General features: G+C 39.6%; 1 protein-coding gene across 1 annotated transcript; it reads left to right on the forward strand.

Moving 5' to 3' along the window:
- Nucleotides 1-1,686: 1,686 nt before the first annotated feature.
- LOC109539590 (integrin alpha-PS2) lies at nt 1,687-13,992 on the forward strand (the record flags this gene model as incomplete). Its single annotated transcript, XM_048665430.1, is given in 23 exon segments — nt 1,687-1,862; nt 1,920-2,129; nt 2,183-2,285; nt 2,346-2,592; nt 2,644-2,810; nt 2,864-3,012; nt 4,081-4,304; nt 4,368-4,596; nt 4,650-4,819; nt 6,075-6,253; nt 6,337-6,428; nt 6,599-6,710; nt 6,766-7,122; nt 7,178-7,336; nt 7,416-7,551; nt 7,608-7,765; nt 7,827-8,091; nt 8,144-8,297; nt 8,865-9,117; nt 9,169-9,353; nt 9,408-9,557; nt 9,659-9,889; nt 12,875-13,992. Coding segments are annotated over 23 exon segments (4,190 nt in total), but the record flags the coding sequence as incomplete, so codon positions are not given.
- Between the last annotated feature and the right edge of the window lie 409 nt (nt 13,993-14,401).

Genomic DNA, 14,401 nt, shown 5'->3' on the forward strand with positions numbered 1-14,401 from the left:
ATCACCCCATCATCACACTGAGCATMATCAGCAYCAAAAGTTTCCTTATTTGTCTGRTTTAGGGATTCAGAATAAGGTATTCAAAATCCGATATTTCTTTTCTAGCGMTGGRGCAATTTAATGTTTGATTTTCTTTWAAAACACGCTAAAACTTTGAAACTTTGCACTTTTGAAAACAAGTCCAAGGATAAGGAAAAGCAGACTCAATAGAGATTCTTTGGCAAGATTCCTACACAAACGCTAAGGAATTTTAACGTCATAAAAAGAGAACGATTCAGTTCTACTGCAATCAGAAACTGCACCAGAATTTCCACAGCAAAGTGGGGAAATTGAAAATAGCACAAATGCGTTTAATGTACGTTCAATTTTCAAGATTTTATCATTTTAAATGTGAATTCCTTAAAGTTAAACCATCTCATTTTCTTGCACATTTTTCTCCTCCGATATAAGCGTTCATTATAATGCGGCTATTTTTTCAGTTTTACGTATTTAAGCAGAATGAGATGCCAAACAATGTTGATTTTTGGAAATTCAGCTCAACTTTTGTTTAATTTGCTTAAATTTCTATTCTGTAGAAAAAATATGCTCATTCCCTTCAGCCCCAGGCCCAGAAGATTCGGAGATACTGTGTGTAAATATGACAAAACTATAGCAGTAAAAAACATACTGCTTATATGGGGATCGTGTTGCCAGAAAAACTTTGATTTAATGCAAATATTTCAAAACGAAATTTTACAGTATATATAGTATATAATGTGTATTTGAAAGTTATAGACTTTGTTAAAGGTTGCAAAGAAGTAGAGTTGTTTAATAAAACATTAAACTCTTGCCTGCTGCTGAATATATTGCAGTAAAAAAGCTTGATAATAAACCAAACAATTATTTTACCGATCTCGACTCAATTTCAATCTTCTAAGCTCGACCAGACAATCCTTCCCATCTGGATCAAATTTCCAAAAGAGTCCTGAAATATTTCCGACGAATTCCACTACAAATGCCCAAAGTAAACAGATTAAAACGCCGAACAGAAAAACCCCAATCGCGCATATTTATAAACCCGTGCCTAATTGCAATCCCGAAAATTCCAGGTCGTACCACATCAATCCGGGAATCTGTGCCGAATAATATTAGAAATAATAATAATAAACCGATTCATTTTTCAGAAACCGATTTCTCGCTCACTTTTACCATAACAAATGTTTAAAAATAGGCGCACCCGTACCGTTTCCTTGTTAAAATACTTCATGTCGCCACATTTTCCTGCTGTTACATATTTGTGTGTTTCACATGTCCAACTATAGGCCTTTGATACAGTTACAATCGATCTGGAATGTTGGCCATTTAAATAATAGTCAATCAGCTTCAAGAATTCGGACGATTCATGCAGAGAACACGGGAGATATTTGCAATCCAATTTCCTCTAGAGATTTTCAGAAAAATCAATTTTCTCCAACATTTTACAGCTTTCAGAGATCATTATCATCAAATAACGCAACTTTACAGCATTTACCAGTTCATACAGTGCTTTCAGCTTTGGGTGTTTCATTGCCATTGTCAAAAGCAGGCAACTTTTCAGGAAACCTTCTTAATCAGCTCGGATAATTGGGTTTTTTCGAAAAAATGCCTGCTGTAGACATTCAGTAGACAACTTGCCGATTCAACGAATTCATCAAAGGCCCTTTGCAGGTTCCGTCCACCAGCAGAGCCTGGAAACTCGGCCTGCAGTGTTCCAAACTAGGGAAAGTGAACAGCTGGACGATGACTCTTATCTGGGATATTCTACTATTACTGGGGACTTTCTGGGAACGGGCGAACAGGGCATTGCGGTTGGAATGCCCAGAGGCGCGGAGCTTCATGGAAAGGTCTTTTTCAATCTAGCCCAAACCAAGACTTCCATATAATGAACAGTGGTTTTATAGGTTCTTCTATACACTTGGAACCTGACCAATTACAAGAACATTTCCAGTAGCCAGTTGGGGTCCTACTTCGGATATTCTTTAGCGGCTGGGGATTTGGATGGGGATGGAAAGTTGGACCTGATTATTGGGGCTCCGATGCATACCGAGCCCAACACTGAAGACAAGTATGATGTGGGCCGAGTGTACGTTTTCTACCAAGGGGGCGGATTTGTAAGACTACATTTCATTTTGGTTTTAAAATAATGACCCAGATGGAATTTCAGGGAAGCTTCAACAAGTCCTCCTTTATAGAAGGGATGAATTCAAGGTCGCGCTTTGGACACAGCGTGGCTTATCTGGGGGACATGAATCAAGATGGTTTCCATGGTAAGTTATCAGAAGAATAAAAGTGAAAATTTTTTTTCCACCTTTTCCCCAATATTCCAGACTTTGCTGTTGGGGCGCCCTACGACGGAGAATTCAACCGAGGGGCTGTCTATATCTACTACGGCTCCTCGAAGGGTGTTTTGGAAAAATTCGGTCAAGTGATCTACGCGGAAGATCTCAACACTAGAAGCGGAATTCCGGTGAATACTTTCGGATTTTCCGTCACTGGAGGTTTGGATATGGATGGGAACGACTACCCCGATATGGCTGTTGGAGCCTACTTGTCCAATTCGGCCTTTTTCTTCAGGTAAAGTCCAATAATCGCAATGCCCTCACATGCTTAGCGATTTCCTTGCAGATCAAGACCAGTGGTTCGGCTGGAGGCATTTGTGCGCTTCCGCACCGAAAACAAGCAGATCGACATCAAGAACAAAAACTGCAACCTGCCCACTGGCGAAAGAGCTACTTGCACTACCATTGACTTCTGCATCAAATATGGAGGCAAAGGAATACCACAACAGATCCGTAGGTGGATGGTAATTGTTCATGAAACAATCTAACTGTTTTTGGTATTGCAGAGTTGCATGTTCAGTACATTCTTGATAGCAAAAAGTCGAATATACCGAGGATGATGTTTTTGCGAAGAGGTTCGCACACGCTGAATGATACCATCACATTGTACAAAGATAGTCAAGACACGTGCCAAACTGAGGAAATTTACATTAAGGTATCTAGGGGGTGTTTGATTATAATTGGCGGAAACTATTTTCCAAAATAAAAAAAATCTTACGTGCAAAACGCAAAAAACTAGAGGGCATAAGTGGAAGGTATTCTCGCTAAAACAAGTCAAGGAGGGTTAAACCAGTCGAATGATCTGGCCAGTTCGCTCGTCTTCAACAGCCAAGTCTTCATAAAGTGGTTCAGAATCTTCTAGCTTACCTACTTTCTACTTCTAACTTATTTTCTTCAAATTCGGTTTGAAGTCTAAGAGATTGGCAGTCTAAAGCCCCGTAAAATGATGTGTGAAAAATGTCCGAGCCGCTCAAGCTGAATATATAGAACACACCCGCAAGTACAAGAATGCTTGTAAATAGAATAAGAAACTGACTCAATTCAAACTGCTAGTTAACCATTTTTGTGCAAACAAAACATTTCTTTGAATAACTTCCAAATTCTTTGTCCATTTTACTAATCAGAAGTAATGCTTTTTTAAGTAAATATTTATTGCAAAACTGAAATGTCGGTTTTAAGGCAATACTTGCATTATAATTATAGATAAAACCATTATTCTATTGTCTAGCTTAACAGCATCCAGTTCTGAGTGAAGGACGTATTTCCATCCTGATCGATCAACTGATATCAGAACAAAGCTGAATGAAACATAGGGTCATAATTGAATTGGGTCAGGGGTGGATTAATTGTTTGGGCGCTTCGATTGCCAGATATAAATCCACTTGATTTTCTATCCCGAAAGCCATGTGAAAGAAATCGTTCATCCAAGAGAACGAGTCTTAGAACGCATTGAAACATAATTTGCTCCAATAGAGCTAGTCATCAGATCAGCAAAAACTCTCAAAATTAAATTTTTCATCACTAAACGTCTAAGTCGCGAATCGAACACATACACACAGAGACACTTTGGTTGCAAATAGTACTGAAACTGTTTTGAAGAACAACACAGAAACTTTTGTGGACTGTTATTTCGGTATAGTAATCCAATAATTTACTAGATATTTTGCCCAACACCTTGAAAATTCTACTTCGTTTAAGGTAATATTCTCGTATGCTTTTTTAGAACGACATTCGCGATAAATTAACACCCCTCGAAGCGGAAGTCAAGTATTTCATGATCCAAGAAGAGGACGCGTTTGACTATAGACGCATGCGAAATCCGCAATCTCAGTTAAAACCCGTCTTGGACTTGAACTTGCCGCCCTCCAGAAAGGATTCGATCATCATCCAGAAGAATTGCGGCCATGACAATATTTGCATTCCCAACCTGCACATCAACATCACCAAGTGAGAACAACATCGCATCAGAACCTCAAGGAGATTTTTCTAAATAATATACTTCTTTTGCAGGAACGTGGAAAAGTACCTGTTAGACTCCAAAACTAACTTGGAGTTCGATATTATTGTTTCCAATTTGGGAGAGGATTCTTTTGAAACCACTCTCGAGCTAAGCTATCCGGAAGGAGTGCACTACAAGAAAACTGAAGTGAAAGACGATGTGCTTGGAATATTGTGCAGCCCTGGATTAAAGCGAACGCTCACTTGTGAAATCGGCAATCCTTTACCAGCTCGAAAGATTGTGAGCGGCGTTTTTTTTTAAATATTTTTTTTATTGATTCTCGCCGTTTTTAGGCTTCTTTCAGGATGATTTTTGTGCCCTACCATACGCAGGGTATTCCTCCCACTTATGAATTTGATGTGCATGTGAACAGCACCAACCCAGAATCCAATGACACGTTACAGGACAATTACAGTCGCATTACCATTGATATTTGGGTTGATTCTGCATTGGATGTTAGTGGGTAAGCATAAGGAAAATATCAAAGAAAATAACAGTTCAACAGCACTTTAAAATATTTTTAGGGATTTTTTCCAATTTTGTTTTACCCTGCATAAATAGAAACGAATAAAAAATGTTTTGAAGAAATGGAAGACCTATATCGAACCGGCGGGTTAGAAATCAAATAAACACTTTTTTTAAGTTATAGTTCTTTTGAATAGCCTTGAAGGTTGCACAGAAATTTTGGCAAATTCTAAATGTTCAATCAAAAACTGAATGTCCGTTTTAAAATAATAAATTTTCAGTTAATTTCCGCACAACTAATACATCAAACTGTGTTGCAACTCGCTGTTGTGTCGAGTCCTTCGGGTAAAACATTGGTTTGGATGCAAAACCATACTCAAAATGTCCATACTGATCAGTTTTGATAAAAGTCAATGTTTTTCCTAAAAAGCTCGGCACAACAGATACATTGAACAATGTTGGATGACGATTCTGGGACACAAAAACACACACAAAATGTGCCGATTAATCAGCTTTGTCCAAAAGCAGCCCGAAAGGATCGGCACAACAAATACCTTGAATATTGTTGGATGACAATTTTGCGCCGAGCTCTTCGGATAAGACACTCGCTAGGACGCAAACCAGACTCAAAATGTGCGGATTGATCAGTTTTTGTCAAAAATCAGTCGCGTGCTCAAAGGGCTCGGCACAGCAGACCCCTTGAAGAATGTTGGATGACAAAATTTGTGTCGAGCCCTCCGGGTAAGACACTGATTTAGACGCAAAACAGACTCCTGAAAATGTGCGGATTGATCAGTTTTTGTCAAAAATCACTCTCGTGGTCGAAGGGTTCAGCACATCAGACACGTTGAATAATGTTGGATGACAATTTTGTGCCGCGGCCTCTGGGTAAGACACTGATTTGGACGCAAAACACACTCAAAATGTGCGGATTGATCAGTTTTTGTCAAAAATCAGTTTCGTGGTCGAAGGGCTCGGCACAACAGACACCTTGAATAATGTTGGATGACAATTTTGTGCCGCGGCCTCTGGGTAAGACACTGATTTGGACGCAAAACACACTCAAAATGTACGTATTGATCAGTTTTTGTCAAAAATCAGTCTCGTGCACGAAGGGCTCGGCACATTTTGGGCTTTTGGACTTTTTTCGAGGCCTCCGAGTGCTTCTTAGGGCCCATAAATATGCTTGCATTGATTGCACCCTTGCACCTACATTTCACACATGACTGATTGTAATTAAATTTGTTTAATAGAGTGTCTATTCCGCAAGAAATCTACCTATCAAATACCACCCAATATTCGTCGGAAACCATTGAAAGAGAGTCTGAAATCGGGCCACAAGTTACCCACCTGTACACGTTGACGAATAAAGGTCCTGCCACTATCAACGAAGCCGAAATGTACTTCCTATGGCCGTGGCAAACTTTGGCAGGTAAATTCCGGTTTTTGAGATCAATTTACAAGGATGAAATATTTAATCTATATATTAAATGATGACCCTTTATGTGGTTTAAGGTGATGATCTGCTGTATTTACTGGAACAGCCCCACGTCCCCGAAGGGGTCACATGCGACATTCCCGCTCCAGCTAATTACAAAAATTACCAGGTAGGTTCCATAAAGAGTCGCATGGGAAGTTGAGTAGAAAAATATGAATCATTGGTCCCAGGCTCCTCTTTGTTTTCTCCTAAACCTCGACCTTTCACCTCTTCTTTCCTTGCAAGATCGATCGTACACGTAAAGCGCTTAATGCTCAATTGTGCCTGTTTGCTTTTCAGTTAGACTACAATCCAAAATCCGTCTGGGAGCGGCTGCAGATTGACTCTTCCAGCCGTGACATGGCGTCACATTATGATGGAGTTAAAGTGGAAACTGGCCGCAATATTACAGGTAGGATTTTCACAATGAATGTGGAACCTGCTCAGAGCACCGTGATGGATTTTAGCTGTGACTAGCGTTTCCGAGAGCACAATTGAGACGAGCAGACTGAACGAGCAGATTAAGAATTCCGGTGGTGATAGCTCAAAAACGTTCGAGGAGCGGCAGAATCAACCGAATGCAGAGGAGCAGCAGGGAGTAGAGATCTGGGGTCAGGACGCAGGTCTGGACTCTGATGGCACAATAAACAGAGCAGGACAAACAGTATACCGAAAATCCGAATGGCACACGCTAGTGGTGGACGGGAAGCCACAAACGGTCTGGACCAACGTTACCACTGTTAAGGACGCCAGTGGCAAGATTATCAAGACGTTTTACTCCACGGACAATTCTGGGCGTGAGGACAGCTTTGGGCAAAACCGAGGTTGGTGCAACTTCCTCAAATTCCTGCAGGAAAATAAATTAAGCACCTATTCCAGACGGAAGTGGCCTCAAATCCAAGCACAAAAAACCATCGATAGTTTACAGCTCTTCTGGGGCAGGAAACTCGAGTAGTGGCATGGAAAATCTGTCGATAACTGCAGGATCTGTTAAAGCTGAGGGAACCCAAGAGGAAACTGTGCAACGAAAAACCAGCAGTACGTTTACTTACTAAAGCACCTAATTTTTATTAGGGGCGAAGAGGGTGCATGTTTCTAAAATCCTGTTTGCTCTTAGGTCAGCAGTCTAGTGGAGGGTCCAGCGGATCTACTAACGAGGACAGGTTAATAGAAGAAGAAAGTTACACGGTGGGAGGTGGAGCACGCGAAGGAGGCGCCACAACGCCCTCGTACATCGAAGGGCATCGCATTAGGTATAATAGGCACCTACTTGATAATAAACTGCTAACTGATATATGAAAACAAACAGGCAGGGAGCGCAGGAAACTGCTTCCACTGTGTCTGCATCTCTAGACCGAGAGCGAGCCAATGAGGCTCGCTTGCAATATGAGCAAAAACGACAGTACGCGGAACGGATCCGTTTGCAGGAGGAACGGCGCAGAAAACTCGAAGAGCAACAACAGGCAGGTAGGGGTGATTCTGCCACAAATACATGAACTGGAAACAATCCATGCAAATCGCTTTCTAGGCAAGAACGTGGTGGTGAGTGCAGATGAGGAGCGCGAACAATACCAGCGGCGTCGGAAGCAGGAAGAAGAAGAAAGACGACGCCAACAGGAGCAACTGGAGCGCGCTAATAAAGCAAGGGAACAGGAAGAAAGGGCGCGCCAGCTAGCTTACAACGAGCAAGTGAGGAGGCAGGAAGCGCAACGGATGGAGGAAGAACGAAGAAGGCAGCAGCTGGAAGCCCAGCGCTCCCGGCAATATACACCAGTAGAGCAAGACAGTCGGAGGTTGGTTGAAAACTCGCACTCCAAGACTATATTTATATTTGATGTGGTTTAGGCTTCAGCAACAAAGGGAAGAAGCATGGCGTAAGGAGCATGAAGAAAGACGCCAACAACAAATCAGGCAGAGGGAGGAGGAAGAGAGACGTAGACAACAAGAAGACCAAGAAACTCGACGCCTGGAAGCGGAACGCAGGCGACAGTGGCAGCAAGTGAGTTGATTATTTAATAAAAAGAATAATGACCACTTTTATTTCAGAACGATGTTATTTGTGATGCGTTTAATGATGCACTCCTTGACATTTTTCGGCCAGAAAATCAGAATTGCCCATAATTTTTTCACTTCGCAGAAAATTAGTAGTCTGTAAACTAGGCCTGGGTGACATCGTTACGTGCAAGTTGCGCTTTTGAGGTGATGAGTTGCAAGTCATTAACCGATGGATTCTACTCATTTAAAGTGGATTAAAGCTTTACGAGACCCGGGACTGACTGGAATTTTAAGATGAGAGCCGCTCTCTGAGTTAATGAGTTTTACCTGATTGGTTGATGAGTTCCTAGAGTAAACTCATTGCCGATGGGAAAAGTTTAATATATAACAAAAAAAGCCATCAACATGGATTTTGCGCATACGATTGCTTGAAACTATTTGCTTTAAAACGGGGAAAAATTTTGCTTAAAACTTTGAACCTGCCATGTCCAAGCCGACCTAGAATGTTGTGAAACTTCATCTTCAGAAACCTTTAAATATGTCCTCTATAAGTTTTTCGTCATTTTTGTAGGGCTCCAGTGAGGGTCGATCGCAATCTGGATACTTCGATGAGCGCAACGAGCAATCGGGAGCTGCAAGATCCGGAAGCCCTCCTCGCGTATTGGTAAATCACACTTGGACTGTTGAGGGCACGGCTTCTCTAGATGACATTGACCCAGCTGCAGGAGGCCAAATAAATTTCGGACAGAATGCCGCTTCCGGTAATAACTTCCGCACACAGACTATTGATTTGGGGATGGTGGGACGTGGCGGAGCACCTGCAGGTACGTAAAAAAGTCCTAATTTGCCAGAGTGAAAGCATGGGAATTCTACAGATGCTTCAAGACAGAATGTGGAGTGGACGAGCAGCGGCCAGCGGACCCGAGGAGGGACATTCTCCGGCAGTTTGGAAGGAGGCGTATCAGACCACAACGAGTACGAGTCTGAATGGGAGAGGCGCAACTGGGAGGGCGCCCAGCCAAGGGACATGGACACCGGGACGCATCGAGGAAAACGACAGGTTGGAACGACATTAACTAGCCCGACAATTCCTAAGAAAAAACGGTTTTTGTAGGTTCCAGATATTGATCCTGATATTGACGACATTCTGCGGTGTAGCGCCACCAAGTGCTTCTACATGAGGTGTGTGGTTGGCACACTGAAGAAGGACGAATTTATTTCGATTGCTTTGAGATCGCGACTGAACGTTCGGGCTGTAAGGCAGGTTAGTACAATGAAACCCACCCTATTTCTTGTTCAGTTATATGAAAAGTTGGCGTCAGATCTTTTAAGAGCTTACTAAAGCTGGTTTGGTGTTCTTTTTAGCTAAGTAGCACCCAATCAGTCAAATTGTCCTCGATGATGGTAGCCAGAATAACCAAGCTCCCTTACATCGGCAAACCGAAAGAACAGGTCCTTCACAGTCATGAAATATTTACCGATATTCCTGCAGGGGAGCAGGAGCTTACACCAAAAGTGGTGCCTCTGTGGATCATCCTGCTCTCGGCCATAGCGGGCACTTTGATCCTGCTGCTAGTCATTTTATTATTGTATAAGGTAAGAATCATATGGATCTTTTACGGAAATGACCATAAAACTTCTGCATTAATACCCGAAGATCGGGTTTCCTAAATACACACGAATTTAGAAGTGATAACCCTTTAAACTTTTTCATCAACATTTTTTACTTATATTGCATGTGTAGAAGACAAGACTGTAGAGAGAGAGACTTTTTTAAATGAAATTTTGGAGTAAACTTGCACCTAAATGCCTGATATTTAAATTTCGTGGGGTGACTTTTTGGGTCAAATCTACCAGAATTTACTCGCGCACGTTGTGAATCGAGTTTGCAGTTCTCCGTACAATGGTATAAAAACGGGGTTAAACGTTTCTTTGATTTTGCAATTAAAAAAAAACCAACCAAAACTAGACTCTTGACTTTTTTGACAAAAAAACATAAAACTGGAACCCAAATTTCCATATCTGAAGCGGTTCTTTAGAGAAAGCTTCAAAATGAGCGTGTTGTAAAAATAAAAACCCGCCCAAAATATTCCCAGAGTTTAAAAATGAACTACAAAAGAACCAATCGATAATACCAAAGCCACCCTACGAGTCAGTTGATGAACACGGGACTAAAAGTTCTACATTCACATGGTAACCAGGGGCTAAGCTAAGCTTACCGAAAGCTGCATAGTGCCACCTGGAGAGAAGGAAGAAAATGTGTTTAGTACAGCGGGAAATCTGTCMAAAGCAAAAAAWTTTTAAATTCAGCRAAGCARAGAGAGGGAAATATAAATAATMTTTAAAACTTCAATTGCTTGTCGRAAAACWACACTCAGTTGAAGCTAAAAGATTTATAGATTAGAGATCGTTCTTACCAGCTTTCTGCAAGCTGGTACCCCATCCTCCATTTTCYTCCTATTCACCCCCAAAAAGTTYACTACACTTTCACAAACTACCGCACTTGCCATAAGGGCCTCAATAATTCTATATTTCCCATCTAAGAACGCAATTCGCACGACACTGTCGGTAACAAACTGAATAGACTTTTTCGGAAAACAAGGCACCGAARTACACAATAACCATGATGATTTAATCTKTTTTGTTCGCCCTYTCTATGATCTCAAGGACAGTCAAGAAGGACAAATTTCACGTTCCAACTTAACGAAAGTCAACAACAGCTMAACTTAATAAATCAAATTAATTTTAAATTTGGAGCCATTTATTTTTCTATGAATGTCAGTCATCTCCAGTGATTAATGCACAACGCCAAAACTAAAACTAATTAMCGAATTAATTTTGTTTTTCTAAAATTATAGARTAAACTCACGTAAAAACTTAAAAAATCACTTAAAAATAAAACCGTTGCTCAACTACCGAGTGATAATAGAAACCAACTAAATTTCAACTAATTAAAAATGTCCTTTAAATGTCTGATWTCAAGAATTAAGCTCCAAYGTAAATTTGAATTATATWTTTTTATTATATCTTCTAGTTATAATAATATTAGTATAATCATCTTCTWTTTTGGTATTACATTTTTTTCAGTACKAACTGGCTTATTCATGGTTTCAGGTGCTWGTCCCAAATATCATGCCTTAACACTTTGGCTTARTCACTGRAWTGTGTCATAATWAATKTAAATGWAATTCMAKTGCATTATAAATCACACAAAATACTAATTTCGTATTCAAAATTCGTCTKWTGTTTCAAGATTGAAAATTTCTTGTGAACTAACCAAAAGCTCAACCGKRGCMRAATTCACACTATAACCAAGCTAGAATACTTTKSYYTAWTMATSTGGAATTTSTGMWTWWTTCAMWTTTWMWTGAATATTYRAYYRMAWAATATRRTSACCTTATTTYAASCTGTTAAAATTCCAGWCACGGGCCTCGTAARCCTTTAATCCGATCCTATATAAAAGACAGTGWTACCCATGCCTAWCAACAATTAAAACAACCACGCGGCTAAAAGGCGTTAAATGCAAAAGAACAGAGGSTTATCATGAGTCGAGTTAAACAGAATCTTAAACTTAGTGCCTCATAACTTGTTGTTKAACACGTTGAAGTAGAAAATTTAGGCGTAAAGAAATATCYARAAGCTCTWRCSRRKRKKMTTCTCGCTAACGGATRTTTTGGACGAGTTGCAAGCAAAAAAGCCTTGGCTCAGTGAAGAAAATACGTATTTCTGTAAACAGTTTGGCTTGAATTTTTTTTAAAGGATGAAGGTTTTTGAAGGTATGTAATATTTTGCAATAAGTCAAAGTCCAACATGTTTGGCAGGGATGGACGACTAATGGTGAGGCGCAATCCAAATGAAGAACTTCGAAATAAAATGTGTGTGCAATAGTCAAGTGTATTTCCTCAGTTGGTGTCGGCGCGTTGGATTTTATTGATAAACTATTAAACAAAAAGGATTATTCAAATATCTTGAAAAATAGTTTATTACAAAGTGCGTCTAAAATGGAAATAAGGGCGAGTGCAGCGCAATGATCGAGAACAATAGTGCTAGGATTGCGCAAGAATCTTGCTTCATGCTTTATTACTGACGAAAAGTAGCTAAAACACCTGCCTAATCTCCGGATTTGAATCCTGTAGAAAATGTTGGCCCTACATTAAAACTAAACTTCAACAGGATAATATTACTAACAAAACTCATTTTGCAAAACATTTCATTGGAAGAGTGAGACAAAATTGATAGAAAGTTAGAAAACGTTTAACATCTGTGTTAGAACAAAAAGTTGGCCACAACAAATATTAATCTTCAATTTTGGTGCTCTAATTGTTCTTACTTGACAAAATGTAATAAATCCTCAAATATGTCTGTGGTGCAATAAAATGCACTTATTTCTTTTCTATTTGGTTCCTTTGTTAATAAAATATTGTGCCATAAAAATGCCAGAAATACATAACATGCACTTCTTGTTCGTGGGGAAATACATCATGGGGGCACGGGGTGTAATTTTTGTTATCACTATATTTAGATTTTACAGCATATTTAAAGGTAAATCAAGCAGAAATAAATTGTGCTTTTTATTTCTAGTGTGGCTTCTTCAAGCGAAAACGACCATCCTCAGCTCCCGAAAGACAGCCATTGAGGACCAACGGGTACCATCCCAGTGACTAAAATTCCCAACAACTATTAGTGGGTCAGTTTTGTGAAAAAAGAAACACTGCTATTTCCACGAACGCGATGCCGCAGTGATTGTTAAAGATCTAACAAGCCAACTAATAACTTAATACGTGTTTAGTCAATTAAATCTTACATAGACTGACTGTTCCGGTGGAAAAAGCGTAGGAAAATGGTGCCAGACGATAGTCTAACTAGTAATAAAAACGGCCTCGACTAAAATGAGAATACGCTTATTTTAACTTAAATTAATGCTGCTTGAGCCTCTAGGACTATTATTTCGCAAATGTTTGCGGTACTGAGTGCAAGGGAGCCGAGCTGAGTCTCAGTCATTTTAGTCACCCCCCAATTGGAGATAATTGATTTATATGACCTCCCCCCCGGTTAATTGTTGTAAAGTTGTGAGTCTATTTATTGAATATTAGGAAATAAGGATTAGTCCGTCAATATCATCCCATTAAAGTCCACTAAACTTAATCAAGTAACTTATTAACGCAATTAGATTTTTAAATTGAAACGCCAAATAGGGTCAGAATTGAGGCAGATACTGCAAATAAAATGATTACTGGCTGCTGCTGGCTGGTTTAAGTCAAGCAAAAGTTGCATAATTACAAGTTGTAAACGATAACAAACTTTCTTTTTTGCAGCCCAATTTTATGCAGTAGCTTTACATTTCAACTCGATATTTTGTCTTTAAAACACCGTTATCGAATTTTTGAATAAACTTTGTAGAGCTTCAAGTATGTTCACAGCTAAATCATGTTTCATTGGCTTAAATAGCAATAAAGCATCTACTGTAATCAAACTTTGTAATATAGACAGAAATGCTCTCTTTGACTAGATTTTGATCTAAAATTGTATAAATCAGTCGCAATTAAATTTCTGACCTAAACAACATGCAATCAATAAGTGGCCTTATGGAACGGAGCGCGCCTCCTGCCCAAACGAAGAAATAATGTATAATACTTGTTAAAAACGTTGATTCTAGTAGTTTTAACAATGTCTGTGAATAAACTTAAATTATTGTTATACCCCGGTAGTTTTACTTGAGGAAAACACCTGTCGGCTACTATTAAAAAATGTATTATATTAACGTTAAAAAAATTACAATTAGGTACAAATTAACAAAACCTGCAAGAGAGTTCGTCGGTTTAGGCCACTGAAGAGAATTCAGGGTGGGCGAGAAGTTCAGATGCATGACCACATGTTCGTTTTATGCCAAAATATTTAAACACGAACTGGAGGCATTGCAGGTGAACTTCCAAAGCTGTGGGGCGGCACAAAACAGAAAATTCCATCAGCTGAGTCAACATGCAGCAAGTTATATACAAATCGTTTCAAAAATATCGATAAATCCACATTTGACAACAATTATTATTATTATTATTATTATCTACTATAGGAGTTTTAACAATTCAATATATTCTTCGTCGGAACTTT

This window comes from Dendroctonus ponderosae, unplaced genomic scaffold (assembly GCF_020466585.1).
Source record: "Dendroctonus ponderosae isolate FM_Combo_2020 unplaced genomic scaffold, Dpon_F_20191213v2 Dpon_F_20191213_362, whole genome shotgun sequence".
Classification (NCBI taxonomy): domain Eukaryota; kingdom Metazoa; phylum Arthropoda; class Insecta; order Coleoptera; family Curculionidae; genus Dendroctonus; species Dendroctonus ponderosae.